The 26,557-nt window shown below is 39.7% G+C and overlaps 1 protein-coding gene across 2 annotated transcripts in view; it reads left to right on the forward strand.

Moving 5' to 3' along the window:
* Positions 1-17,363, forward strand: part of gfra3 (GDNF family receptor alpha 3) — a 57,684-nt gene extending 40,321 nt beyond the window's left edge. For both annotated transcript variants that reach the window (XM_058408864.1, XM_058408865.1), the window contains 3 exons: positions 906-1,040; positions 3,398-3,528; positions 11,850-17,363. In XM_058408864.1, the coding sequence (XP_058264847.1) occupies positions 906-1,040; positions 3,398-3,528; positions 11,850-12,059 (476 nt within the window). In that variant the 3' untranslated portion in view covers positions 12,060-17,363. The remainder of the gene's footprint in view (positions 1-905; positions 1,041-3,397; positions 3,529-11,849) is intronic.
* The last annotated feature ends 9,194 nt before the right edge of the window (positions 17,364-26,557 follow it).

The raw sequence follows: 26,557 nt of genomic DNA on the forward strand, positions 1-26,557 counted from the left end.
ATATTGGCCACAAAGCAAAGCAAAATTCCAACATGACACTAAGGATTGACACGAGAGTGGCAGTACACCACCCTACTGCACAGCATTGCGTGCACTAACATGGTCTGCATGGAAAAATCAACAGAACAACAGCTTACCTGCAACATGTATCACAAAAGAGAATGTCTGAGCTATAAAACTATTTCTAGATAAACTTTCCTCACACCCAGTGTTCCCAGGATAGGCTCTGGTTCCCTGAGCAAGACTTTCTGAAGATGAATGATGATTAAACTGTTGTTTGTCGTCTTCATATTGAAGGATGTCTTGCTTTTAGTTAGCCATTCAAACCAGTGGTGGAAAAATCCGGCGGTCAAATTTTCTGCATCTATTCTAATCCTAGATAAAATTCCAATTTATCCAATCTTCTTGGTATTTGTAAAACGTTTGGTGACTGCCAGCCCTAGTATTCCTCTACGCTGTCTTATTTCAGTAAAATGAACATGTTTGTCATGAGCTGAAATAGATCTGATTACTGAGTACATTTCCTCCGGGACAAGATGCCATTACACAGGTTCAGTAATTAGGAAAATGTCCTGGCAGCCTCAAGGGTTTGTGCTGAATCCCCGGTGTGACACGGACCTGAACTATCAGGACATCAGGCGCTTTAATGAAATTAGTCAGAGATGTGTCACATAAACGAGAGACGATGTGGCTGCATGTGTTAACATGATTAAAGCCGAGGGCCGAGCGAGCTGCAGATTCTCCCAGATGGAGGCCTGACTGATTAGCTCGTCATTTCTCTCCCTCTGTTTTTCATTTCAAATGTCTTTTAGATTTTTTCAAAAAGAAAATTCTATACCTTCTGTATCTCACCTTTCTCATCTCTCTCTCCCTCTGTCTCTCTCTCTCTCTCTCCTTGTTGCCAGGTACGATCATGACACCGAACTACGTGAGTAACAGCACTATGGAGGTGTCTCAGTGGTGTAACTGTGAAGGCAGTGGGAATCAGCTGCAGGAGTGCCTGCGGATCCTGCACATGTTCAACAGCAACACTTGCTTGCGTGAGTGTTACCGCGCCACTCATTCACGTATCCGAGAGCGTGCTTAAAAGAGCAGCACAAAAATCCAAAATATCATCCCTTTCAAACGTGTTATACATCAATTTCCAGGATATATTTACAACAGACAGCCAAAGTTTGGTCTGTTTGAATCCCGACGCTGTCAGAGTCTACTTTGTCAGTGCGTGGGAAGGACGGCCTTGTTTTCCTCTTTGTTTATTAGCATGAGACTAACTAGTCACGGCTGTGGGTTGACTCATGTATACAAAATAGAGCAATTAGCACTCCCCTGTAAATGCATTCAACTGCACTATGACGTCGTGTGAGCAGAATTTGAAAAGGTGCAATATCTAGGGGGAAGGATGTGTTAGTCTTCACAATCACAGATTTGCTAAGTGAAAGGCAATTGTGGGAACTTGATCGTGGAATTAGCAAACTACTGGGAAATCTTTTAAAACAGGCAGTCGAGAATGACTTTTTTAGCTTTCTTCGTAAAAAGGTAAACATGTAAAAAGTTTGATCTCTCCTCCATTAAACTATTTGTATACGTGTGTCTGATCAAATCAATTTGTAATGTATATGTCGACGGATTAATTATTTTAAAGGGCACAGTTTATTTCTTACCTTTCACCAGAATGTGGCTAGCTCGTATAAGCTTCACCACCACACAGCTGATGTCGCTTGTCTCACTTAAAGCTTTCTTAAAACTATGCCTACTTGCTTAGGAAGCAGAGGTTGTGTGGTTAAGGTATTAGACTAATGATCAGAAGGTTGTGAGTCTGAATCCCCGGACCACCAAGCCAGCCCATGAGCAAGGCCCTTACCCCAAAATCAGCTCAGCTGTATAAATGAGATAAGCATAAGTTGCTCTACATAAGGGCGTCTTCAGAAATGCTATAAATGTAGAACGACTTGAGTCTGAGCAGCCCAGCTAGTGAAAGTAAAATCCGACAGGGGAAGACAAAGCTAGAAAGCATAGCCTACTCCGAAACATGAAAAATTCAAACCTGTGTAGCTTTTAACAAGCAATTTGCTGTTGTACTTAATTCTGTAGCAGAAATGTAGTTAAAAGGCTTTCAGTAAACATATTTAGGCCACATCCTGACAGTTTTTAGATCAGCACCTTATTATCTTGTTTTTGTTCTTCCATTCAAGCCTTGTTTTATATAAGGCTCGTATTTATCATCACTTTTTATATGTTCCTAGCTACTTTAACACACGCTTGTGAACTTCTTTTAGATTATGTTTGTTGTTTGGAATCCCCTCATTATATGGTCCATAAAGCAAACAAGCCGTTATTATTCTCACATGAATGCCAAAGTGAATATTTTTTTTGCAGCAACGATGTCGGGTGTCGTGCAATATTCATTTCAAAGATTTGGCAGCAGCGGACTTTGAGAAATATGTTGCTGCTTTAAATGGTCGTACTTATTAATGCATGAGTGTATAGCTCAGATTAGTGGCAAATGGCCATGATGGTGGAATTTACTGATGCTGACTAGAGAGAAAACTTCTAATAAAGCTGAGTGTCATTCAAATCCACAATATATTGATCTGTTTATTTTTGTTTTCAGAATATTATTGACCTAGGCAACCTACATTAATGGGGTAATACTGGAAATTGGCTTTACCCAAATCTGACTGTCAAAAAAATTGTGGAAATCAGCAGCAACAAGTATGCATAAAGACAGGCCACTCCTGGAGTGCGAAGTACTCACCATGGTGGCTGTAATGCAGATCCCACCACTGCAGTATAAAGATGTGATTACCTTGTCGGTTAATAAAAACATCTGATCCATCAGATTGTTGTGCTAAGACAGACCGACAGGAGATCATTCATTTTCACTTCCAACATCATGAGTGACAGCGAGCATCGCAGTCTAGAAGTGGGCGTGTCCAGTGATGCAACAAATTTAAACTTTATGCAAATACGGAGTGACTCGGTGCAGCGACTACCAACGGGAGTGAAGTCGGTAGAGTGCACGTGATTTGTGGCAAAGAGCTCACACTGCTGCTACTTTATCTAATATGATATGATGCAGATATACACTGCTGAATTTTATACACAAACAACAAATCCCCCTCCAGAATATTTCATTTAAGCGGCAAGAAAACTGATTTGGAATGCTACTTGCTTCACCTACTGATAAACAATATTACTATGGCAACCAATAGTAGGAATGCCCACTGGTGACTTCAGAGTACAGCGACTGGAGACCTGTGGCAATAAAATTCCTGTATGTGTGAATGTAGCAAGAAGAAGCAAGAAAATTACATTCTAGTAAGACTGAGGGATGAAATCAAGCATTTGATTGAATACAATTGAATTAAAATTGTGTCTGTATCATCGGTTGTCACAGGTAATGCCATAGAGAACATGGGAAGTGCCAATCCTCGGCCTGTGGAGGGAACGCTGCTCCCGCCCCCTCGACCCTCCCCCCAAATTCAACACGACGAGCTAAACGTCAACTTGTTCGAAGACCTCAATTCGGTGGGTACTGACACTGGCACAGCAAACAAGATTACTGAACATACTGCTGAATAAACTATAAAACTATACTACTAAACACAGCACTCAACAAGCTATAAAATTATACTACTGAACAAACTACTTAATAAACCTAAATACAAGATTAAATACAAGATACAAAACATACTGAAAATCTAACACTACTCTAAAACTACTGAAAACACTGCTCTCAAACTAGCAAGCTATACCACTATGCTAATTAACACACTACACTGTGAAGTATAAAACTACTAGCTATACTACTAAACTGACCTATTGTGCAACACACTGGACACACTACAGTACTGATGTTTTTTCCCCCCACAGAACACAAGTCTATACACAATAAAACCTAATAATTACTCAAGCCACTATACATAAATTACCGTTGTTAAACACTTGTGCGTGACTTTATTAGCCGACACAATAACACACAGCAGAGTGTGACTGTCAGCTTACACTCAGAAGCCCGGTGCGGGCCAGCTCTTCTAAATGCAGTCATTTTGGCTTTGGAACGAGGTGTTTTACTGAACGCATGGCTGAACAGGAGCACAGCCAAGACAAAGTCACAGCCCAGTGCTCTGAAAACCTCCAGCAGGAAGAGCTGTATGTGTGAACCAGACCGCGTTAATTGAATATCTTATACAATAGAGGATGCGACAAGAGCAGCGTGATTATTATACAGTATGGATTTAAGAGCAGACTTCAATTAACGCTAACATGCTTTACAGTGAAAGCTCCATCTCAGCTACATAAATGTGATCTTCATTACATAAGCTGGACTGATATTACTGCATTGTGGTGGACAATTTAGAGTGATGAGTACAGAACACAACTACACAAAGTGTTACACATAACACAACTACACAAAGTGTTACACATAACACAACTACACAGAGTGCTACACATAACACAACTACACAAAGTGTTACACATAACACAACTCCACAAAGTGTTACACATAACACAACTACACAAAGTGTTACACATAACACAACTCCACAAAGTGTTACACATAACACAACTCCACAAAGTGTTACACATAACACAACTCCACAAAGTGTTACACATAACACAACTACACAGAGTGCTACACATAACACAACTACACAAAGTGTTACACATAACACAACTCCACAAAGTGTTACACATAACACAACTACACAAAGTGTTACACATAACACAACTCCACAAAGTGTTACACATAACACAACTACACAAAGTGTTACACATAACACAACTACACAGAGTGCTACACATAACACAACTACACAAAGTGTTACACATAACACAACTACACAAAGTGTTACACATAACACAACTACACAAAGTGTTACACATAACACAACTACACAGAGTGCTACACATAACACAACTCCACAAAGTGTTACACATAACACAACTACACAGAGTGCTACACATAACACAACTACACAAAGTGTTACACATAACACAACTCCACAAAGTGTTACACATAACACAACTACACAAAGTGTTACACATAACACAACTACACAGAGTGCTACACATAACACAACTACACAAAGTGTTACACATAACACAACTACACAAAGTGTTACACATAACACAACTACACAAAGTGTTACACATAACACAACTACACAGAGTGCTACACATAACACAACTACACAAAGTGTTACACATAACACAACTACACAGAGTGCTACACATAACACAACTCCACAAAGTGTTACACATAACACAACTCCACAAAGTGTTACACATAACACAACTACACAAAGTGTTACACATAACACAACTCCACAAAGTGTTACACATAACACAACTACACAAAGTGCTACACATAACACAACGACACAAAGTGCTACACAGTGCAACTACACTTAACACAACTACACAAAGTGTTACACATAACACAACGACACAAAGTGTTACACATAACACAACTACACAAAGTGCTACACATAACACAACGACACAAAGTGTTACACATAACACAACTACACAAAGTGCTACACATAACACAACGACACAAAGTGCTACACAGTGCAACTACACTTAACACAACGACACAAAGTGCTACACATAACACAACGACACAAAGTGCTACACAGTGCAACTACACTTAACACAATGACACAAAGTGTTACACATAACACAACTACACAAAGTGTTACACATAACACAACTACACAAAGTGTTACACATAACACAACTACACAAAGTGCTACACATAACACAACTCCACAAAGTGTTACACATAACACAACTACACAAAGTGCTACACATAACACAACGACACAAAGTGCTACACAGTGCAACTACACTTAACACAACGACACAAAGTGCTACACATAACACAACGACACAAAGTGCTACACATAACACAACGACACAAAGTGCTACACAGTGCAACTACACTTAACACAACGACACAAAGTGCTACACTTAACACAACGACACAAAGTGCTACACAGTGCAACTACACTTAACACAACGACACAAAGTGCTACACTTAACACAACGACACAAAGTGCTACACAGTGCAACTACACTTAACACAACGACACAAAGTGCTACACTTAACACAACGACACAAAGTGCTACACAGTGCAACTACACTTAACACAACGACACAAAGTGCTGCACAGTGCAACTACACTTAACACAACGACACAAAGTGCTACACATAACACAACGACACAAAGTGCTACACATAACACAACGACACAAAGTGCTACACAGTGCAACTACACTTAACACAACGACACAAAGTGCTACACATAACACAACGACACAAAGTGCTACACAGTGCAACTACACTTAACACAACGACACAAAGTGCTACACATAACACAACGACACAAAGTGCTACACAGTGCAACTACACTTAACACAACGACACAAAGTGCTACACATAACACAACGACACAAAGTGCTACACAGTGCAACTACACTTAACACAATGACACAAAGTGTTACACATAACACAACTACACAAAGTGTTACACATAACACAACTACACAAAGTGTTACACATAACACAACTACACAAAGTGCTACACATAACACAACTCCACAAAGTGTTACACATAACACAACTACACAAAGTGCTACACATAACACAACGACACAAAGTGCTACACAGTGCAACTACACTTAACACAACGACACAAAGTGCTACACATAACACAACGACACAAAGTGCTACACATAACACAACGACACAAAGTGCTACACAGTGCAACTACACTTAACACAACGACACAAAGTGCTACACTTAACACAACGACACAAAGTGCTACACAGTGCAACTACACTTAACACAACGACACAAAGTGCTACACTTAACACAACGACACAAAGTGCTACACAGTGCAACTACACTTAACACAACGACACAAAGTGCTACACTTAACACAACGACACAAAGTGCTACACAGTGCAACTACACTTAACACAACGACACAAAGTGCTGCACAGTGCAACTACACATAACACAACTACACAAAGTGCTACACATAACACAACTACACAAAGTGCTACACATTATAATACTACACAGAGTGCCACACATTATACAACTACACAAAGTGCTACATAAAACACAACTACACAAAGTGCTACACATACCACAACTACACAAAGTGTTACACATTATACTACTACAAAAACTGCTACACAGTGCCACTACACACAACACAACTACACAAAGTGCTACACATTATAATACTACACAGAGTGCCACACATTATACAACTACACAAAGTGCTACATAAAACACAACTACACACGATGCTACACATTATACTACTACAAAAACTGCTAGACACTGCAACTGCACTTAACACAACTACACAAACTGCTACGCAGTGCAACTACACATAATACAACTCTCTCTCTCTCTCTCTCTCTCTCTCTGTATATTCACACACACACACACACACACACTATATATGCTTCTACTCTCCACTATCAGAATATTGCAGGTTACTGTGTGATTGCTATCTGCTGTGTTCATACACTGGTGTTTATTAGTCTGATGGGAAATTACATTTTTGGACACTGTGGCATGAATGTGATTTTCAAGATTTACAAGATGTATTCACTGGATTGAGCAAAAGTTTGTAAGGTTCACAACATCCACAACAAGTTTTTCAATAAATTATTGTAAAGGAGTAAAAGAAAAAAAGACCTTTTTTTTCTGTGAAAGTAAACTTCACCAAGACAAATAATGAAGCTGACAGACTCAATAGCTTGAGCTAGGTAGCTGTAAGCTTTTAGATTAGCAGAATGGTTCCTGAATCATTTTTTTATTTATTTTTTGGAAAAGTCCTTTTCTGAGAACATTTTAAACATTTTCACTTTCCTGTGTTTCTGTAATTTCCTCAATGAGCACCTGAACAAAGACGCCTATGGATTTAGTAGGGAAAGGAGGGACATTTTTCCTCAGCCCTCCATCTTTTCCTCAGCCCTCCATCTTTTTCTCCTTCATAATAATAAAATAAAATATGATAATAAAATAAGTTTGCAAGCGATCACACTAGACATATTCTCTACTATGGCACGATTTTAAACCTCCTTATGGTTCAGTTTGAGCTAAGTGGGAACGTTGAGTAAACGTTACTAACCTTCTTATAACCTGCGGGAACACATTACATTCTGATCCCGTCCTCGGATAGCCGAAAGAATCCATTTGAACCTTACCTTCCTTTCATTTTTCAACAGAGCTGCTGTTTATAATTCATGGTAATTGATATAAAGCTCTAAAAACAGGACAGCGAGTCGGAGCGGAACGCATTTTTAGTCAGAGCCGTGATGCGATCTTCGTAGGTAGAACCCAACATTCAAACAGCCTACGCTGCCACGTCCAATTACCAGGACCTCCATCCCTCAAGCTAATGACTCTTGTAAGAAATTAAATCAATATTGATCTGCTGCGCTCTTTGCTGTGTTCTCGGATTATATCGAGGCTCGGAATAAGGGCCGACCGCCAACGTTTCATCAGTGCGACGAAAGCTCAGTGGCAACGTTACTAGCTCAGAATCTCAATCCGTATCCATTTCGCTCGACTCTTCGCTCACGTCTCAACCTAACGTTTTAATTCACAGACTGACTCGTGTGAGTAGAGTGGCCAAACATCTGTCTGTGGACACGAAACAACTCATGGACCTGCATCTTTATTAGCGTTTACTGCTGCGGGATCAAAATAGACAGGGTTGTTTTTTGTGTTTTTGTTTTTTTTTCTCCACTACTATTAAATACACCATAAAACATTTGGGCTCTTATTTAAACGACACAATGCCAGAACAAACATTAGTGTTTTGGTTTTTTTTACAGCATAGTGGTTGAAATGGTTATATTTTAGAGCATTTTACATAAAAACTGCCTCACAGAATGCGCTAGGTGTCTGCACATAACCGCGAGATATGTGGAGTCTAAACTCAATTTAACTTTATTTATTTAATTCACTGACTTCATAAACTCACCGATTCATAAACTATTCATATTTCTGTTTCTGTATCACAAGATTCTTAGATTTAAAACAAACAAAAAAAGTTATGAAATGAAATTCCATGCTATTCATTCATTTATTAATTTATGAAGCTAATTTAATTTTTATTTAATTTGAATTTATAAAATTTGAATTTATTTTTATTTGACTAAGTAAAGTTATTTTAAAAGAATCCATAGTGTGTGGGTTTTTTTTTTTTGTTTGTTTTTTTTGTAGCAGGAAATTAATTAATAAATTTATGAAGATCATTTTTAATTTTATTTAATTATGATTACATTTTAATTTCTTTTTATTTAACTATGTGGAATTGTTAAGAAAAATCCATAATGTGTATTTTTTTTATTGTGTTTATAAATCCATAGTGTGTAAGAGGAAATTAATTCATTAATTTATGATGCTCATTTCAATTTAATGTATTTTCTTTTATTACATTTCAGTGTATGAATTTATTTATTTATTTATTTATTACACACTTATTATTTAACTTTATTTAATTATTTAATTTTAATTCTATTTATTTCTAGAATTTTCAATCCCGTGAGTTTCATTTTGTCGGGGATGGTTTTTTTTTTTACATAAAACTTATTTTAGTAATGTTTAAGAATTTAGTCATATTTTTTTGCATGGAGTGTTTTTAGTAGCAAGATAATAATTAATTTATATAATAATTAATTTAATAATTAATTTCTGAAGTTCATTTTAAGTTAGTTTAACTAATTAATTTTAATTTCATTTTTATTAGTTATCAGTTGGAGGCCTTTCTAGAGGGCTTTCTTTATGAAAACTACTAAAGTGTCTGAAAGTCTATAAGCGAGACTAGTGGAAATTTCTGGATGTTTCAGAAAACGGTAATTCATAGAATTTCATTTTTTTTTAGAGATGTTTTTACAGTTTCACACACTTCATGTTGTGTGTGTGTGTGTGTGTGTGTTGGTCCACCTTAATTTAAACCACTAGATTTACATAGAATAAACATTTTTGGTCTGTGATCATTCTTTAATAATTCTTCAAAGACACACGAAAAATGTTCATTCTGTTCAAGTCGAATCCCATTAACAGCGCAGGTTGTGTAGATGTGTTGCGTGTTGCAGGTTGTGTAGTTCTGTTTTGTATAGCAGGTTGTGTAGTTGTGTAGCAGGTTGTGTAGTTGTGTTTTGTATTGCAGGTTGTGTAGTTGTGTAGGAGGTTGTGTAGTTGTGTTTTGTGTTGCAGGTTGTGTAGTTGTGTTTTGTATAGCAGGTTGTGTAGTTGTGTTTTGTATAGCAGGTTGTGTAGTTGTGTAGCAGGTTGTGTAGTTGTGTTTTGTGTAGCAGGTTGTGTAGTTGTGTTTTGTATAGCAGGTTGTGTAGTTGTGTAGCAGGTTGTGTAGTTGTGTTTTGTATAGCAGGTTGTGTAGTTGTGTAGCAGGTTGTGTAGTTGTGTTTTGTGTAGCAGGTTGTGTAGTTGTGTTTTGTATGGCAGGTTGTGTAGTTGTGTAGCAGGTTGTGTAGTTGTGTTTTGTGTAGCAGGTTGTGTAGTTGTGTTTTGTATAGCAGGTTGTGTAGTTGTGTAGCAGGTTGTGTAGTTGTGTTTTGTATAGCAGGTTGTGTAGTTGTGTAGCAGGTTGTGTAGTTGTGTTTTGTGTTGCAGGTTGTGTAGTTGTGTTTTGTGTAGCAGGTTGTGTAGTTGTGTTTTGTGTAGCAGGTTGTGTAGTTGTGTAGCAGGTTGCGTAGTTGTGTTGCGTGTTGCAGGTGATGTAGTTGTATTACATGCAGTAATCTGTTGCTCCTGTGTCGTTGTGCAGAGGTTGTATGGTCTCCATGACGACAGGGGTCAGGCGGTGTGATTGGGACATTACACTGGAATTTGGATTAAAACTCACACCATGTAATTTTTTAAACAGAGCTCAATAAAAGGTCAGAGACCGAGACACATTCAAAAAGCTAATGCTGTTTATTTGTCTTCGTATGACGTTATGGATTTTTCAGCATGGCTGCTTATATGTTCTTTCTTTCTTTCTTTCTTTCTTTCTTTCTTTCTTTCTTTTTCTTTCTTTCTTATTGGTGATCACTTGCGGCACTTTTCGTGTGTGTGTGTGTGTGTGTGTGTGTGTATCTTTTTACACACTGAACCACATGTACACCCTCTGTGTGTGTGTGTGTCTGTTTGAGTGTATGTGTTTACACACTGGACCACGTGTACATCCTCAGTTGTGTGTGCGTGTGTGTGTCTGTGTGTGTGTGTGTGTATGTGTGTGTGTGTGAGCATGTGCACACAGAGTGCAGGGGCTTAGAGATAATCTGGGCTTCCAGACAAAAAGGATTCAATTCCGTTTCCGCTGTCACTTCTACCTCTCTTTCTCAGCCCAACTGTGCTCTCTTCACCGAACGTCTCTCTGTCTTTTCTTGATCTCTCTCTCGCTCCATCTTTCCCATTCTTCTTCACGTGTTCGTCTCTTTCGCTGCCGCTCGCTCCGTGAAAGGATTAGTCAGAGGTGTTTGCGGGAGGCAGTGCATCAATCAGACTTTATTAGTATTAATTTATTCATGCCCATCTGTCACTCTCTCTCTCACTCTCCCCTGTTATCGCTACTTCTTAATCCCTGTCTCTGTAACATTTTCTTTCTCTCTCACTCTCTCTCTCTCTCTCTCTCACTCTCTCTCTCTCACTGTCTGTCTGTCTTCAGGCTCCCTCACATCACACAGGTTGGTGTCGGACAGGTTGCTCCTTTCATGTCATCCCCGACGCCCCTTTTTCCCTCCTCTCTGTCTCTTTTTCTATTAAGACAGTCACTTATTTGTTGTTTTCATTCTCTTTCTTTTGTCAGGTGGAGGAGAGCGAGGAGGAAAAGCACGAGCCCGAAGAAGAGATAGATCCAGTGAACGAGTTCAACGTCATCCCTCCGTTCCCAGAGAAAGCCACCGTGACCGATTTGGGTTCGGAGACGGGCAGAGTTCAGGGCCAGGCCTCGTCCCTTTCAGCCTCCCTTTATCTTCTTCTTCTTCTGCTGCTGCTCATTACCCTCAGCTGGGGGTAGAAACCAGCGCCATTCATGCTCATATACACACTTACATATAATATACACTTACATCTGCACACACCCTCCTCAAAATAATCACTCACACCCACTCTAAAGACTCAAAAGACTTTATACTGAGGGATGGAGAGAATGCAAGATGAAATGATTTGAAACGAGAAGAAGAGGACAGAGGACAGGAAAGTCCTCTCCTATCCACTACTGTCCTTTCCTTTCGCTCTGTTTCTCCTTCTCGGTGAGAGGGCTGTGCGTAGCTCGCTGATCGCAGCTTGTCCCCCGGGGAGTCGCTCTTTGAATCTGATTCTGTGCCAATTGTTTTGGAAAATCTATGAAAAATTAGGAATCACGATTCATGATTCATGACTCATTGGACTGAATCGAATGGGATATATTTTAAAGCCTGACTGTCATCGAGTGAATCAGTGAATCAGTCATGTGATGTGTCTGTTGTGTAATTCTCCTTTGCTTTGCTGATGTCGGCTAACCGTCAGTCAACTTGCGCCGCTGTTTGGGAATTGCTGTATTGCTTTCGTCCAATGACACGGCTACGTATGAGTGCACAGCTTGTTCTTTTTTTTTTTTTCTTTTCTTTTTTTTTTTTTCGCACTTTGCATTTAGACATCTTGTGCATTTTCTCATTACTGGAGCTTTTATAACCGTGTGTGTCTGTGTGTGCGTTTATGTGTGCGTATGTGTATGTGTGTGTGTGTGTGTACAGAATGTTTGCACTTTGTCAACATCAGAAAAAAAAAAAAAAAACCCTCATACAATATGTGTCCACTTGCAAGTTTGCCGCGCGGCATCTTTATTATTTTATATATTATATTTATTTCAGTGAAGCAGCTCCACTGGTGTGGTGACTGCGATAGTCCTCCTTGCTAAAATACGGTTTAAATCTCACATACATGGCATGTTATAATAATTTGAATGTATTTGAATGAATTAAAATGGATACTCTTGGCTAAAACTGTTAGCAAAAGTTGTAAGAAGGAGTCATGATTACGGACTACGGTGACATAAAGTAGCTGCTCTGCTCCGGTTACACTAAAAGTATGTGCCAGACTGAAAAGAATGGGAAATGCTATTAAGGAAACTACTCACTAAAACTAGCCAGTTAGCTTAATACTAGCATTACAAAAAAAATCCACTGAGGCTGAGATCTGTTACAGTACAAATTAGCTAGCTAGTGTTGCACATAAAGGTTAGCTAAGAGCACTAAGGCATAAGCCCCATATTCTTCTTCTTCTTCTCCTTCTTCTCTGGTCTGACATTTTTTAAATAGTTGAATAAAAATAAACATTTCTCTAAAGCTAGCTAATTAGCCTTGACATGCTATTAAATAAGCTAGCTAGCATCACAAGTGACGGTTGTTATTACAACATAACGTTAAACCTAACAGCTAGTTTGTTAATATTGCCAAAAAAATTAAAATAAGATGTCATTTTGCTCAGGTTACAGTGAGAGTGTGTGCTTTTAAGATAAGAATCTGTTTGCTAGCTAGCTTATTAGCCTTGGTTTGCTTTTAATCAAGCTAGCTAGTGTTGGAAAAGGGGCTTGTCATTATACAAGGTTAGCTAAACTTTAAAAAGTTAAGCAAATTATGCTAAGGAGTAAGGTATAACTAGCTGGTTTCTGGTTCCACTGAGGTGCAGATAAACAGTAGATGGATTGATAGTGAATGTCACTGAAAGAAATGAGAGCGGCGTTAAATAAGCTGCTGTTGCTCCGAGAGTGCTAGCTGAGTGTTAGCTTATAAACACTATATCTGTACCTCAACAACTAGATGGAGGATTTTAGTATTTCCTGCTCAGTCACCACACCAGCATTAAGCTAATTCTACATGAATGGATGTTATTCACTGTGACAGATAAAATTAATGAAATTGGAGGATTAACCTAACTAGCAAAGTGGACAGCTAATGCATGCTAAGATAACCCAACAAACAAACAAACAACCCCCCCCCCCACAAAAAACACCCACAAACAAATCCACCCACATCTACAGTGTGTTCTTTATCTGTGTAAATTTGATTAAATAAATTAAAAATTGAAAGAATACAAAGTAGTGAACCTTGGATAAATTTGCTTACTCAGTGAAAGACAATTTTCCAGCACAGGTTTGTTTACATTTACTTGATTGCCATGACAACGAGCATGGAGACGGTAGCCGCGGTGACGGAAAAATGCAAGTAGATATGTATTGTTAGAGAATCAATTCTCATCAGAGTTCATTGTCTTAAGTGAAACTCCAGGTACACTCGACACGCGCGCACACACACACACACACACACACACACACGTGCGGCGTGACCCTCCATCAGTGCAGATGCAAGCGCTTTTTTTTTATTGCTCTATCTGCGCCGTGCTTTAATTTTTTGAGTCAGCACCAGGCTGTGGAGTCTAACCGGGGGCATAAATAATAAAACACACACACAAACACACACACACACACACATTCTGGAACAGTACGACTAATAATAAAGTCTAAGTAAATAAATAAGTGTGTAAATAAATAAGTAAATAAAATACAATAATTAATCGGAAATTATACAAAAATAAATAAATAAATAAATAAAATGCAATAATTAATCAGAAAAATTAAATAATTATTTTTAAATAAATAAATAAATAAATAACCACAGGCATGGAGACGTGAGTGTACAGCAGGTGTTGGCGGTCCAGTCTGGGTTTGGAACCTGCAGGTGGAAGTTATTTGGCAGCCAGAGATAATGGGTTATAACGCAAACTGTTTATCTTGTTGTGCGTTGCAGGGGGAAGAATTGCTTTTGATAGAGTGTGGAGCGAAAAAAAAAGAGAGATAGAAGAGAAAAGAAGTGACGAAAAGAGAGGAGAAGAGAGACCCTCCAGCGCAAACATACAGTCAAACATCTCTAGATTTTTTTTGTCGTATAAATCTACCGCTGACATTAATGTTTTTTTCTTTCCTTTTCTTTTTCCTCTGCTCTCTCTCTCTCTCTTCCCCTCTCTCTTTCTCTCTCTCTCTCATTCCTCGTGTCTGAGCACACCAGAGCATCTTTCCTTCTCTTCCTGAGGGCCTTTAACGTAGCAGAGTTATTAGAAAGCCCCGATTTGCTCTCACCCCCTCTATTGTGCCAGTTCACAGGGATCTAATGGCGAAGGCGAAGAGGTGAGCCGCTGCCATGTCTCGCTGTTCTCGCTGCTTTTCAGAGGAAGCGCTTCACATTACACCACGTACACGTCTTAACAATGACCTCCCCAAATTGGTCTATTATGTGGTGGGAATGGAATAGGCAGATCTCTGATCGAACCGCTGTTCAGCCGCACGGCCGAAGGTCAGCCAGCACTCGTGGGCTTGTCTTTATTTCTTTTTCTTTATGAAAAAAAATAAATAAATAAAAAAATATATATCGAATTCGATTTAAGTGACAAATTAAATTGTCAGCGAAAAAAAATGATGGCGTTTAGGAGTTAAGGTGAATAAACACATCAAGCTTCTACATTACTTCTGTATATAAAAAAAAGGAAAGAAGGAAAGAAAGAAAGAAAGAAAGTGCTACAGGACATAGAGACAAGTTAATAATATTGGGCAAGTAATCATTTCTGTCATGATTCAGCAATTTCTGGTCGTCTGTAGATGAAGAAAAAAAAAAAGCCTGAAAAAAGTATCAAGGCTCTGCAAAAGGCCATTGTGGAGATTAATTAACATACATTCTTTGATCCAGAACCACATTTTTTGAGTATTATACATGACTGAAAAGAAGAAAGAGAAATTTCCTCTGGTGTAAAATTTTTAGTTTTTAGTTCATGACTTCACATATTATTATTATTATTATTATTATTATTATTATTATTATTATTATTATTATTATTATTATCAGGGCTGAGGGATATCTAAACCTACAATGAAACACCACCTGAAGTGTTCATGTAAATGTATCACAGATACAGGATATAAAGTGCAGTATGATAGTTTTTCACACACAAAATGAGAAACAAACTCATATGGAACAGCAGTGTTAACATTTAGCCATTTAAACAATAACAATGCAGTTGATCATTACAATCTCTCAGGAACTGAATTAATATCATCATCATCATCATCATCATCATCATCTTGACGGGGGTACAGTGGCTTAGTGATTAGCAAGTTTGTCTCTGGAATTGTGGGTTTGATTCCTCTGACTGCCGCATGTGTGTGTGTGTGTGTGTGTGTGGAGTTTGCATGCTCTGCTTAAGCGGTTTCCTCTGTGTACTCCAGTTTCCTCTCCCGGTCCAAAGACATGAGCTGTAGGCAGATTGGAGTCTCTAAACTGTCCGTATTGAGTGAGCATGTGTGTGGTTGTACCCTGTTCAGGGTCAATCCCCCGCGCCCCACCCCGCCTTGCGCCCCAAATCCCCTGGGATAAGCTCCAGGCTCACTGTGACCCCCCGGTGTAGGATCATCCATCATCCTATTGCTCAGCCCTGATCCAAAAATTAATAGACAACGACATTGGGATCAACAAAAACACAAATTTTTCTCTTTACAGAAATGTTTAATCGAAGAGACTCGAGCAGATCTGGTATTGTTCATGTAGCCTTAATTGCTGTAACAATAATTCTTTTTATTCAGTATTTATCGTTTACACAATGAAGAAATAAATCCAGTTAATAAGTTGATAAATAATTGTTAAGTAAAATAAATCTGGCTTTATCTCTGTGTATCGCAGAAAAATATTCTAAAATATACATATTATATCGAATTTCTTTGGGATTCTTTGGGAAACTTATAAAATTATAAATCATATATTCATCTGAAAAGCTCTGGGAGTCTCTTAAAATCCCAGAATCTTCTCCCTTGGTGTTGTAGGTATATTTCAGTCTGTGTACAATGAGAAATGTGGCTATTTAGTGAAACAAAAAGAAAATGACCCAATATTATTAATGAAAGGATTACGTCCATGCCTCCGGTATTAAAAGGATTTTTGCGGAAGGACCAGAGACGTGATGTGATCTGAACCCCGGAGTCTGTTTATTACCCATATATTTTTTTGCAGCAACTTAATTTGCCTCTTAAATCGAATTTGATATTCGGACGGAGACGTGGAGATCGCTCCTGACGCAGGCAGAGCTCGTCCAATCGGACGCCTTAATTAAGAACACGCACGTTAGCGGCGGCAAGACTGACGTGTGTGTCCGGATGGCGCTCAGATCCTGTGATGGCTTTGTGTAATTTTTTAATTGCTGTCGCTGAGCAAAGATCACAGCATGGCATGAAGACAAGAGGCAGCGGCAGCGATGTCTCTGCCTTACAGTAATACGTTTTTTTTTTTTTTTTTTTTTTTTACTGAAACAAACAAACAAGCCATGCGTTAAATGACTGCAGATAGCAGGATATCAGAGGCACTGAGGCAGAGAGGTGATCGTAGGCTGAATTTTTTTATACCTTTTTTGTGTTGATGTGAGTGTGAGCCATTACTATACAGTGTAAACACGTCCTGCTTTATGTGTTAATGTTGAGCTTTATAATATCCAGATTCAGAGAGAGAGAGAGAGAGAGAGAGAGAGAGAGACAGTGAAAGAAAGACAGAGAGAAAGAGAAATAGACAGAACGAGAGATAGACAGATCAATAAAGCAAGACACACACAGGTTAGAGCAGAGAGAAGCCAACAGAGAGACAGATGGGTAGACTGAAACAAAAGAAAAATAGGCAGAAAACGGCCCAGTAAGAAAGAGACATGTGAAGCGCAAGAGACAGAGAGAGAGAGAGACAGACAGAAAGAAAGACAGACAGAAAATGGCCCAGTAAGAAAGAGACATGTGAAGCGCAAGAGACAGAGAGAGAGAGACAGACAGAAAGAAAGACAGACAGAAAATGGCCCAGTAAGAAAGAGACATGTGAAGCGCAAGAGACAGAGAGAGAGAGACAGACAGAAAGAAAGACAGACAGAAAATGGCCCAGTAAGAAAGAGACATGTGAAGCGCAAGAGACAGAGAGAGAGAGACAGACAGAAAGAAAGATAGACAGAAAATGGCCCAGTAAGAAAGAGACATGTGAAGCACAAAAGACAGAGAGAGAGACAGACAGAAAGAAAGATAGACAGATAGACAAAGCAAGACATGGACAGGTTAGAAAAGAGAGAAACGGGCAGAAAGAGAGACAGACTGGGAGGCTGAAACAAAAGAAAGACAGGCAGAAAATGGACCAGAGAGAAAGAGACATGAGAAGAGGAAGAGACAGAGAGAGACAGACAGAGAGACTATAACAGACAGAAAAAAGACTGAGACAGAGAATAAGAGAGAGAAAAAACAAGCGAGACACACAGATACCCAGAGAATGACAGACCAACTGATAGACACAACAAGAAACAGACAGACTAGAAAAGAGAGAAACAAGCACTGTCAAAGAAACAGACAAACAGGTAGAGAGAGAGAGACAGAGAGACAGAGACAGAGAGAGAGAGGGAGAAATGGGTCGGTTGATAGAAAGAGAGAGAGAGAGAGTGTCATAGAGACACATGCAAACAGACACACAGACCGAGAAATAGACAGCTTGGCAGAGAGAAAAGATAGAAAAACAGATAGATAAGCAGAGAAAGAGAGAGACGGATATAGAGAAAAAAAAACAGACAGAGAGAGAGAGAGAGAAAGAGAGTGCCTATTTAAGCTGGTGTGAGTGAGACGGATACTGATACTGTGGGGAGTGAAAGAGATTAAGAACAATAACACACAGAGAGAGAGAGAGAGAGAGAGAGAGAGAGAGAGAGAGGAAAAGGTGAAGAAGAAAAAGAGAGAGTGAGAGAGTGAAAAAGATATAGGGTATAAACAGAGGAGAGGCAGAAAGCTTGTGAGAGGATTAGGAGTTCTCAGAGTGGGAAAGATTGTACGAGGATGAAAGACTGAGGAAAAGTCGTCCTGAGAGAGAGAGAGAGAGAGAGAGAGAGAGAGGGAGGAAAAGAGAGTATCAGCGTGGTTGAAATGAGCTTCACTAGTCAAGGCTGTGTGCTGCAAATGAAAGCGGAGTATCTGACTACTTCACTAATACTAATAGCAGGTTCGGTGTGTCTCTGTCTCTCACACACGCACTACACCTCGTTTAAACACTCCAGCTTCCAGACACCCGGCTTTCCCTTTTTTTCTAGCTCTCGCTCTCTCTCTCTCTCTCTCACACATTCTTTCACACACATCCGTCTGGATTCTCTCTCTCTCTCTCTCTCTCTCTCTCTCTGGCTTTGTCCTGCAGCAGTGCTGTGTGCTCAGTGGACTGTAACGCTCTCAGTTCCACCCCACACTACAACCCCAATTACACGACCATAATTAACACCGCTAATGTTTTCCTAATGAAGAACATTCTCGAAAAGAAAGAAAAAAAAAAACAAAAATCACAGAATCACCAACACCGTTAAAGGCCGTATTTAAGCCGATCGAGCGCATGTAGAACACAAAAGCTTTATTTCGTACTAATTGACGCCTCACAGCTTTCCACCCTGCCATTTTTGCGGGTGGTTGAGTTCTACATTAGTATACGACTTTAAAGCGGTATGACACTAGCGCTTTGTTTCTTTTTTTATGTTGTTTGTCTTTCGGGATCCGTGTTGACACTGGACCTTAGTGTTTCGCACTCTTCTGTTGACTGTGCACACATCCGCAGACCGCGGACAGATGTACAGATGTTCAGATCGGCCTTTCACGGCACGTCAGCGCCCGTCAGGATCGGCTCACGGGACGGCATCAAGACAGATGATAAAAATACAGAATAATAATAGCACATGAAATATTTTCAGCATTCTTAAAAGTTTTTTTCTTTCTCGAGGACGCGACTGTACTTCATGCAAAGGTCACAAAATGGCTACAGTCTGCACTGAAACGCATAGATCGTTTATATGGTGCTGATTTTAAAATTTTAATTCTAGTAATACATACATAATCCATACAGTATTCCAAGGCCTTAATTCATAACCGTAATAAAAGAACCATAAGTAAATTTTTAACAGAATGAATAAGAGAGAGGATTTAAGTCGGATGGTGGACTACAAAAATAGGACAAAGCCTGAGAAGGCTGATGCTTGTTCTTAAATCACACTCTTTAAATCAAGTAAATGTGTAGAAATGGAAAAAGAAAAACTAAAACAAAAACAAAACAAATTGGAAATGTTATACCGCACACATGAAACCATTATTTCTAATTATCCCCCCCTAAAAAATCCTCAAGTAAATCCTGTTTTCCATCTTAAGCCATTGCAGCAGCTAATTCTGTTTAGCTTTACTTCACAGTTTAAGTTTTTTTTCAGAATTTATCTAGCAAAGCTAAAGTTACTTCATGAAATATCTCGACTTTCCCAAATGTTTTGCTTACCAACTGATTCCACTTCAGGGTTTCAGCATCGGGTTACTCTCTCTGTGTGTGTGTGTGTGTGTGTGTAGTTCTCCATGTCTGGGTGGATTTTCTATGGGTTCACTGGTTTCATCCCCTCTACAAACAAACAGAAACTGCTCTAAATTACTCTTAGCTGTGACTGTGTGTGTGTGTGTGTGTGTGTATGGCATCCCATATGTAGGATGTATTCCCAATTCATTCCAGTGCAACACTGACTAGAAAAAAAATAAAAATAAAAATACGGTTACTATAGAAACAGAAACCTGATTGATTAATAGCGAATTAAATTGGTGTTTATTTAGAATTTTGGTCACAACCTCACTGTGTCAGATATCTACCGCAAGAGAAACGTTCCTGTTTGGCATTTTAAGTTCAAATAAACCTTTTTTATTAGAAAGGAAACTGTTAGCTAGTATTTGACGAGACGGCATCAAGAAAAATGGGTTGAAAAGGTTTAGGATTGTTCTTTTTTCTCCCCCCCCAGAAATGCTGAACCCCTCCATATAGACTCCTTCTGAAAATCAGCACATATCCTTAGCACTACAAAAAACACGCTCGGCCACTTCCATAGTCTGGAATGTATTTTTGTGTTGGAGATAAATAGATGGCGGAATAGATTTGAGTGCTGCTCTGTGTATCTGATGCCCGTGTTGTCTTGCTCCGAACCCACCCTACACCCCTACTGTACTCACTGTAATCACTCCACGGGTGTACTCTCTCTCTAAAAAAAAAACAAAAAACCAGGCTCTAACTCCACCCTCATCCCTGGTGTTACAGTCTCTCAGCTGAAGTTGCTCTTTCCCCGTTCCTCTGAGATCGGCTCCTTCGACACTTCTTCAAAGATGACTAGTTTAACCCGACACAGCGACCGAGAAATAAAGTTTGCCAAGGTTAAACAGCGACGCTGGCTTTAGTTCACAGTCACTCTCGGCTGTCACGGGTGCCGCAAAACACGGCCTCCTTCCCCCAAACGGATCAGATCCCCGAGCCGTGACTCTTTATCCAGACGATGCAGCGGTGTCGGCTGGCAATCAGCGCTAATTCAGAATTAGTCACATTAGCACAAGTAGTCACGGCCTGGGAGTTCCTTATGGGCTCTGGAACTCATTTCTCAGCCTTCACACTCCTTTTGGTATTCAGGTTCTGCGCTGTGTCCTGTTTCCTATCAAGTGTATTTAAGAAAAAATAAAAACAAAAGAATGAAATCACTGTTGCTGTGTACCATTAATAATGTTCCATCTGAAATAAAGGAAGAAACGATCGGTCTGAGTTTGACTGTCTGGGTGTTTTTTTTTCTGTGTGTGTGTGTGTGTGTGTGTGTGTGGGTTTGCTTTATATTCTAAGCATATACTCTATTTACTGATGCTTATGCACACACGCCCCGAGCCAGTGTAATGTCAGGGCTATGACTCTAGAGTAACACTGTACACATGTACGCATTTGTGTGTGGGTTTAATTTATATTCTAATCTTTTTCTCCAGCTTGGATGGTTTCCTCTGTTTCCGGAACACCTTCATTTGAAAATATATGCACCCTGAGCAAGTTCGAGAAACTCTGCAAGTTTGTGTGTGTGTGTGTTTGTGTGTGTGTGTGTGTGTGTGTGTGTGGTATGAGAGCACTGTTTGTCGATTCCTCAGGGTGTATCTGCGTGGTAATTGCATCATGCCCAATCAAAGCATCAGTTCTTAGGAGGGCAATGCCAACGGAGTCTCCCTCTCTCTCTCTTTCCCTCTTACTCTTTCTCTCTCTCTCTCTCTCTCTCTGACATATGGGAGCCACACAGAGCCCATTTATTTATTAATCAGATTGCTCTCTGTCCCACCGTGTTCAATCACAACACGGCTGATGAGATTACAGGCTCTCTCCTTTCTCACTGAGCGACTACTCCTCCCCTCCTCCATCTTCTTCTCTTTACCACCCTGATCTCCTCTCCATGCAAAGTTACTGGGGTCGAACCGAACGAACGCACCTCGGGCTGAAGGTGAAAACGAACGCTTTTAGACGACTCGCCTTTTAAAGCAGCAAAGCAGTTAGACGGAATTTTACACACACACACACACACACACACACACACAGAAAGAGATGTACAGAAAACAGACGTAGGTTTTGTACACGATAGCTGGAAAATTCACTCGCCAATTTATATTCTTTGTGTGTGTGTGTGTGTGTGTGCCTTTCTTTTTTTTTTCTTTCTTCAGGCCTCTTGTTTTCTCAATCTGCTCTCTCTTTTCTCCTCCTCTGTTGTTCCTCAATCTCTCTATAATTGCCAGGCGTCTCCTTTTCTTACTCAGGAGGCAGGTCTGCCGGCTTTATCGTTTAATAAAGAGGTCATATAAAAAAGAAGTATGTTCCCCCTCCCCTTCTCTCTCTCTCTTTCTCTCTCTCTCTCTCTCTCTCTCTCTCTCTTTCTCTCTGTCTTCATCTGCTCCCTGGAGAGGTTTAGTTTTAAGACTCCCCTTCCTGCCGGGTCCCTGCAGGAGCTGCTTTCTGCCTTTCTGTTCATGCTCACTTAGCGAGGGAGAGCGACTGAAGGAGATGGAGCTGGAGAAGAGGAGGGGGAGAGAAGAGAAGGACAGACATTTTAAAGCTTTTAATCTGTTAATGGGGAGATAGTAAGTCTCGTTTAAGCATTTAAGAACAGCCAGTGCTCGTATCCTTATTAAACATTTATGTCGCTGATGTCAATTTTTGCTGATGAATCATATTACTTTCACGGGGCAAACTCGATTTGTCAATTGATTTGTCAGGTTAGCAGCGTGCAGTCGCTTACTTTCTGAATCTATAACGGGATGACCGATAATGAAACTGATGCTAGGTGTTGACCAACACACACTCGTGTTATTCAAGTGGTTGGTGTATAACTCTTCAGTATTTTCAGAAAAGGATTCAATCTTTTCTCAAAGTGCAACCAAATCTGACCGGCCCGTGACACCTATAGCCATGTCATAAGCACCTCCTGCCTATTTAAATGCCCACTCGAGCTTATAACAAGCGTAACCCTGGATCTCCTCAGTATTTTTTCCTCTGGAATATGCAGTTTTGCTACCCGAGACACGACCTTCACGGCCTTGTCTACAAATTGCTGCATTATATATAGAATGAGCTGAATCCAGGACGGTCAGGCTGTAAATAGGCTGAGCCACGAACCAGCCGATTCAGACTGTTACGAGAAAATTACTTCAATTAGTTCTGCATTCGTCTAAATTCATTGGGGGCAAAAAAGGGCAGACAAATGCCTCCTGGCAACCTTGAGATTTAGCTGGACTTACCTGTTTGCATACTGTAAGAAAGCTCGTCGTAAACTGTATTGCTTACTGTAAGAAAGTGTATGAATTCACCATCATCCCATTTGGGAAAATGCACGCACCATGTTCTGTAAAACTCGTCACTCAGCTGTTTATCTTTTTTATTATGATAATCTTTTTAAAATTGAGGATGTGTTCTGGTAAGTGGAAGGGAATCTGGACCTCTCGTACTGTTAGGATGGTGCTAGCACTTTCCATGGCTCATAGATCTGCGTGCACTGATAGGCAAGACTGTCGCTGACTACTGCACTGCAGAGAGAGAGAGAGAGAGAAGAGAGAAGAGAACAGAAAAGAGAGAGGGAGGGAAAATAGGGAGATAGAAAAGAGAGAGAGAAGAGGGAGAGAGAGAAGGAGAGAGAGACCTTTTATAATTCAATCTCTATATAATACCCTATCAACATCCTAGAAAAGAGCTGGGTCATGATATCACCCTTGTTGTTGTTGTTGTTGTGGTGGTGGTGGTGGTGGTGGTGGAGGTGATGGTCATCAAAACGCAAGTATCACTCAACCAAAACGCTGAGCTCTAAAGCACAGCACAGATCCTCAATCTTTACTCAGATACATTACCACGATCAGTCGATATAGGAATAATGAAGCTTCACTAAATGAGGTCGACCTTTGCTTTTTGCCCATATGTAGCAGCAAAGACGTATGGATTGTGTATCACACCATCTCAAAATACACCAGCAAAGGAAGACAACAGACAAATTGTGACGACGTTTATTGCCACATCAATCGAAATCTAAAGAAGAACCTGAGAAAGCTAGGATTTCAGAAGGAATCGTGTGATATTTCTCAGCTCTGACTGTTCACAGCTGATACGATGATATGGTGAAGCTTTCCGCCAGATTTTTGTTATATTTACGGAAGGAGTCTCCAGTATCAGCATTATCTAACACAACAGAGATATCTTAAACGTCAACCTGTATCTGAAATATGTTTCATGACATAAACGTCTTTAAAGCAGCGGGCCTTGCTTTTTTGAGCTCAGCTGTGTGTGTTTGTGTGTGTGTGTGTGTGTGGGGGGGGGGGGTTGTCTTATTAATTTAAAGAGAGAAAAAGAACAGAAATTGCTGAGAGAATGTCTGTTCTGATGCGATAACACCAACTAACTTGTTCAAGTCGAACACTTAAGGAAGTATGCCGTTTGTTTTTTGTTTAATAAATAGAAAAAGTAAATAATGATGGTAAGTAAGTGTTATAAGAGAAATCAAACACACTTGAATAAATACCGGCTGTAGGAAAGCTCAGGAAATATATATGACTTAATATAAGATATTGTATGAATTCCTCATCATGCTGTTTGGTCTAAAGCATGCACTATATATATATATATATATATATATATATATATATATATATATATATATATATATATATATATATATATATATATATATATATATTTATTTATTTATTTATTTTCTTTATTTGATTTAGATGTTTTTATTTATTTATTTATTTAATTTTTTGTATTTGTGCTTTTTTGTATATTTATTCATTTAGTTAGTTATTTACTATTTGTATTTATTTATTTGCATTTTGTTTCTTTGTTTGTTTTTCTGTAACCCTAAGCTCACTCTGAGCTCTCATGTTCAGGATGTGTTCAAACAAACATATAATAAAGCGTGTTGACAGAAACGTGCGTCACCATACCCTGCTGCTGATTATTTTCCTACAACAGCAAGTCTTTTTTTTTTAGTAGGGTTGTATTGTCTTTATGGTCATATTAGTGCATTAAGATAATTGCATTGTAAATTATCAGTTGTGTGTCTCTCCATTCCATATATTCCAGCTATGGCTGTGCGCTAGTGCGTGAACACCTGATTTCAGTGTGTGTGTGTGTGTGTGTGTGTGTGTGTGTGTGTGTGGTTGTATCGGAATAGGTCTGTGCATCATTCCAGCACATCATTACTTCATTACATCTGTGTGCAGCCAGCGCTCATCAGATACTGCCATCGCTCTGGTTGTCCCTGCATCCGTCTCTGCTGCTCGGCGTCCATCTAATTACCGGCCAGCCGCATGGCTCGCTGTCTTCCCCTCTCTTTGTCTCACTGTCCGTCTCACTGCCTGTCTCGAGCTCGCTTATCCTCTTTATTCAAGTCTGGGTGTGTGTGTGTGATGGGTTTTTCGTTCTCTCTCCTCATGTGTTTGTGTTTGACCTAACTTTAGTCTTTTCTTTGTGTCTCACTAAGCCTATGGAATGTGCACTTTTAGCCATGCGGTATTTTTTCCCTCTTCTCTCTCTCTCTCTCTCTCTCTGTCTGTGTGTGAGGCAGATATATACTTCTGGCTGCTTTTTCCGTGCGTGTGCAATAGTTCAGACTCTGTTCTCACACAAACGGGTAGTTTACTGTCTAATGGGGCCTGTGTTTTTAATGGCGAGCAGCAAGCTCTTCCCAGTTGCACAGCCTCATATTCGGTCCCCCTCATTACCCCTTTATCACTCCTCTTAATCCTTCTCTCTCTCTCTCTACCTCTCCCTTTCTTTTGCGTTTTCTCCACTCCATCCATCACATCATTTCATTACATCCATTTTCTCTCTATGATTTCAACCACTCTTTCCATTTGGTACTTTAATTACTTGTTTTACCTCTTATTTTACTGCTCTCTCTCTCTCTCTCTCTCTCTCTCTCTCTCGTCTGTCCAGTCTTTCCCTCCTTCTCTCTCTCTCTCTCTCTCTCTCTCGACTCTTCTTGCATTAGTATGAGAGTGGGCTGGTAACTGAAGTGTCTGTATACTCCAGTGCTTCTGTGCCGCACTAATAACAGAAGCTGCAGTAATTTATGGTCTGTTGTCTGTTTTAAAGGCATCAGCATGTTTAATACACCTGCCGTACCGTCACGCTAGCCTGG

This window comes from Hemibagrus wyckioides, linkage group LG14 (assembly GCF_019097595.1).
Source record: "Hemibagrus wyckioides isolate EC202008001 linkage group LG14, SWU_Hwy_1.0, whole genome shotgun sequence".
Taxonomy (NCBI): domain Eukaryota; kingdom Metazoa; phylum Chordata; class Actinopteri; order Siluriformes; family Bagridae; genus Hemibagrus; species Hemibagrus wyckioides.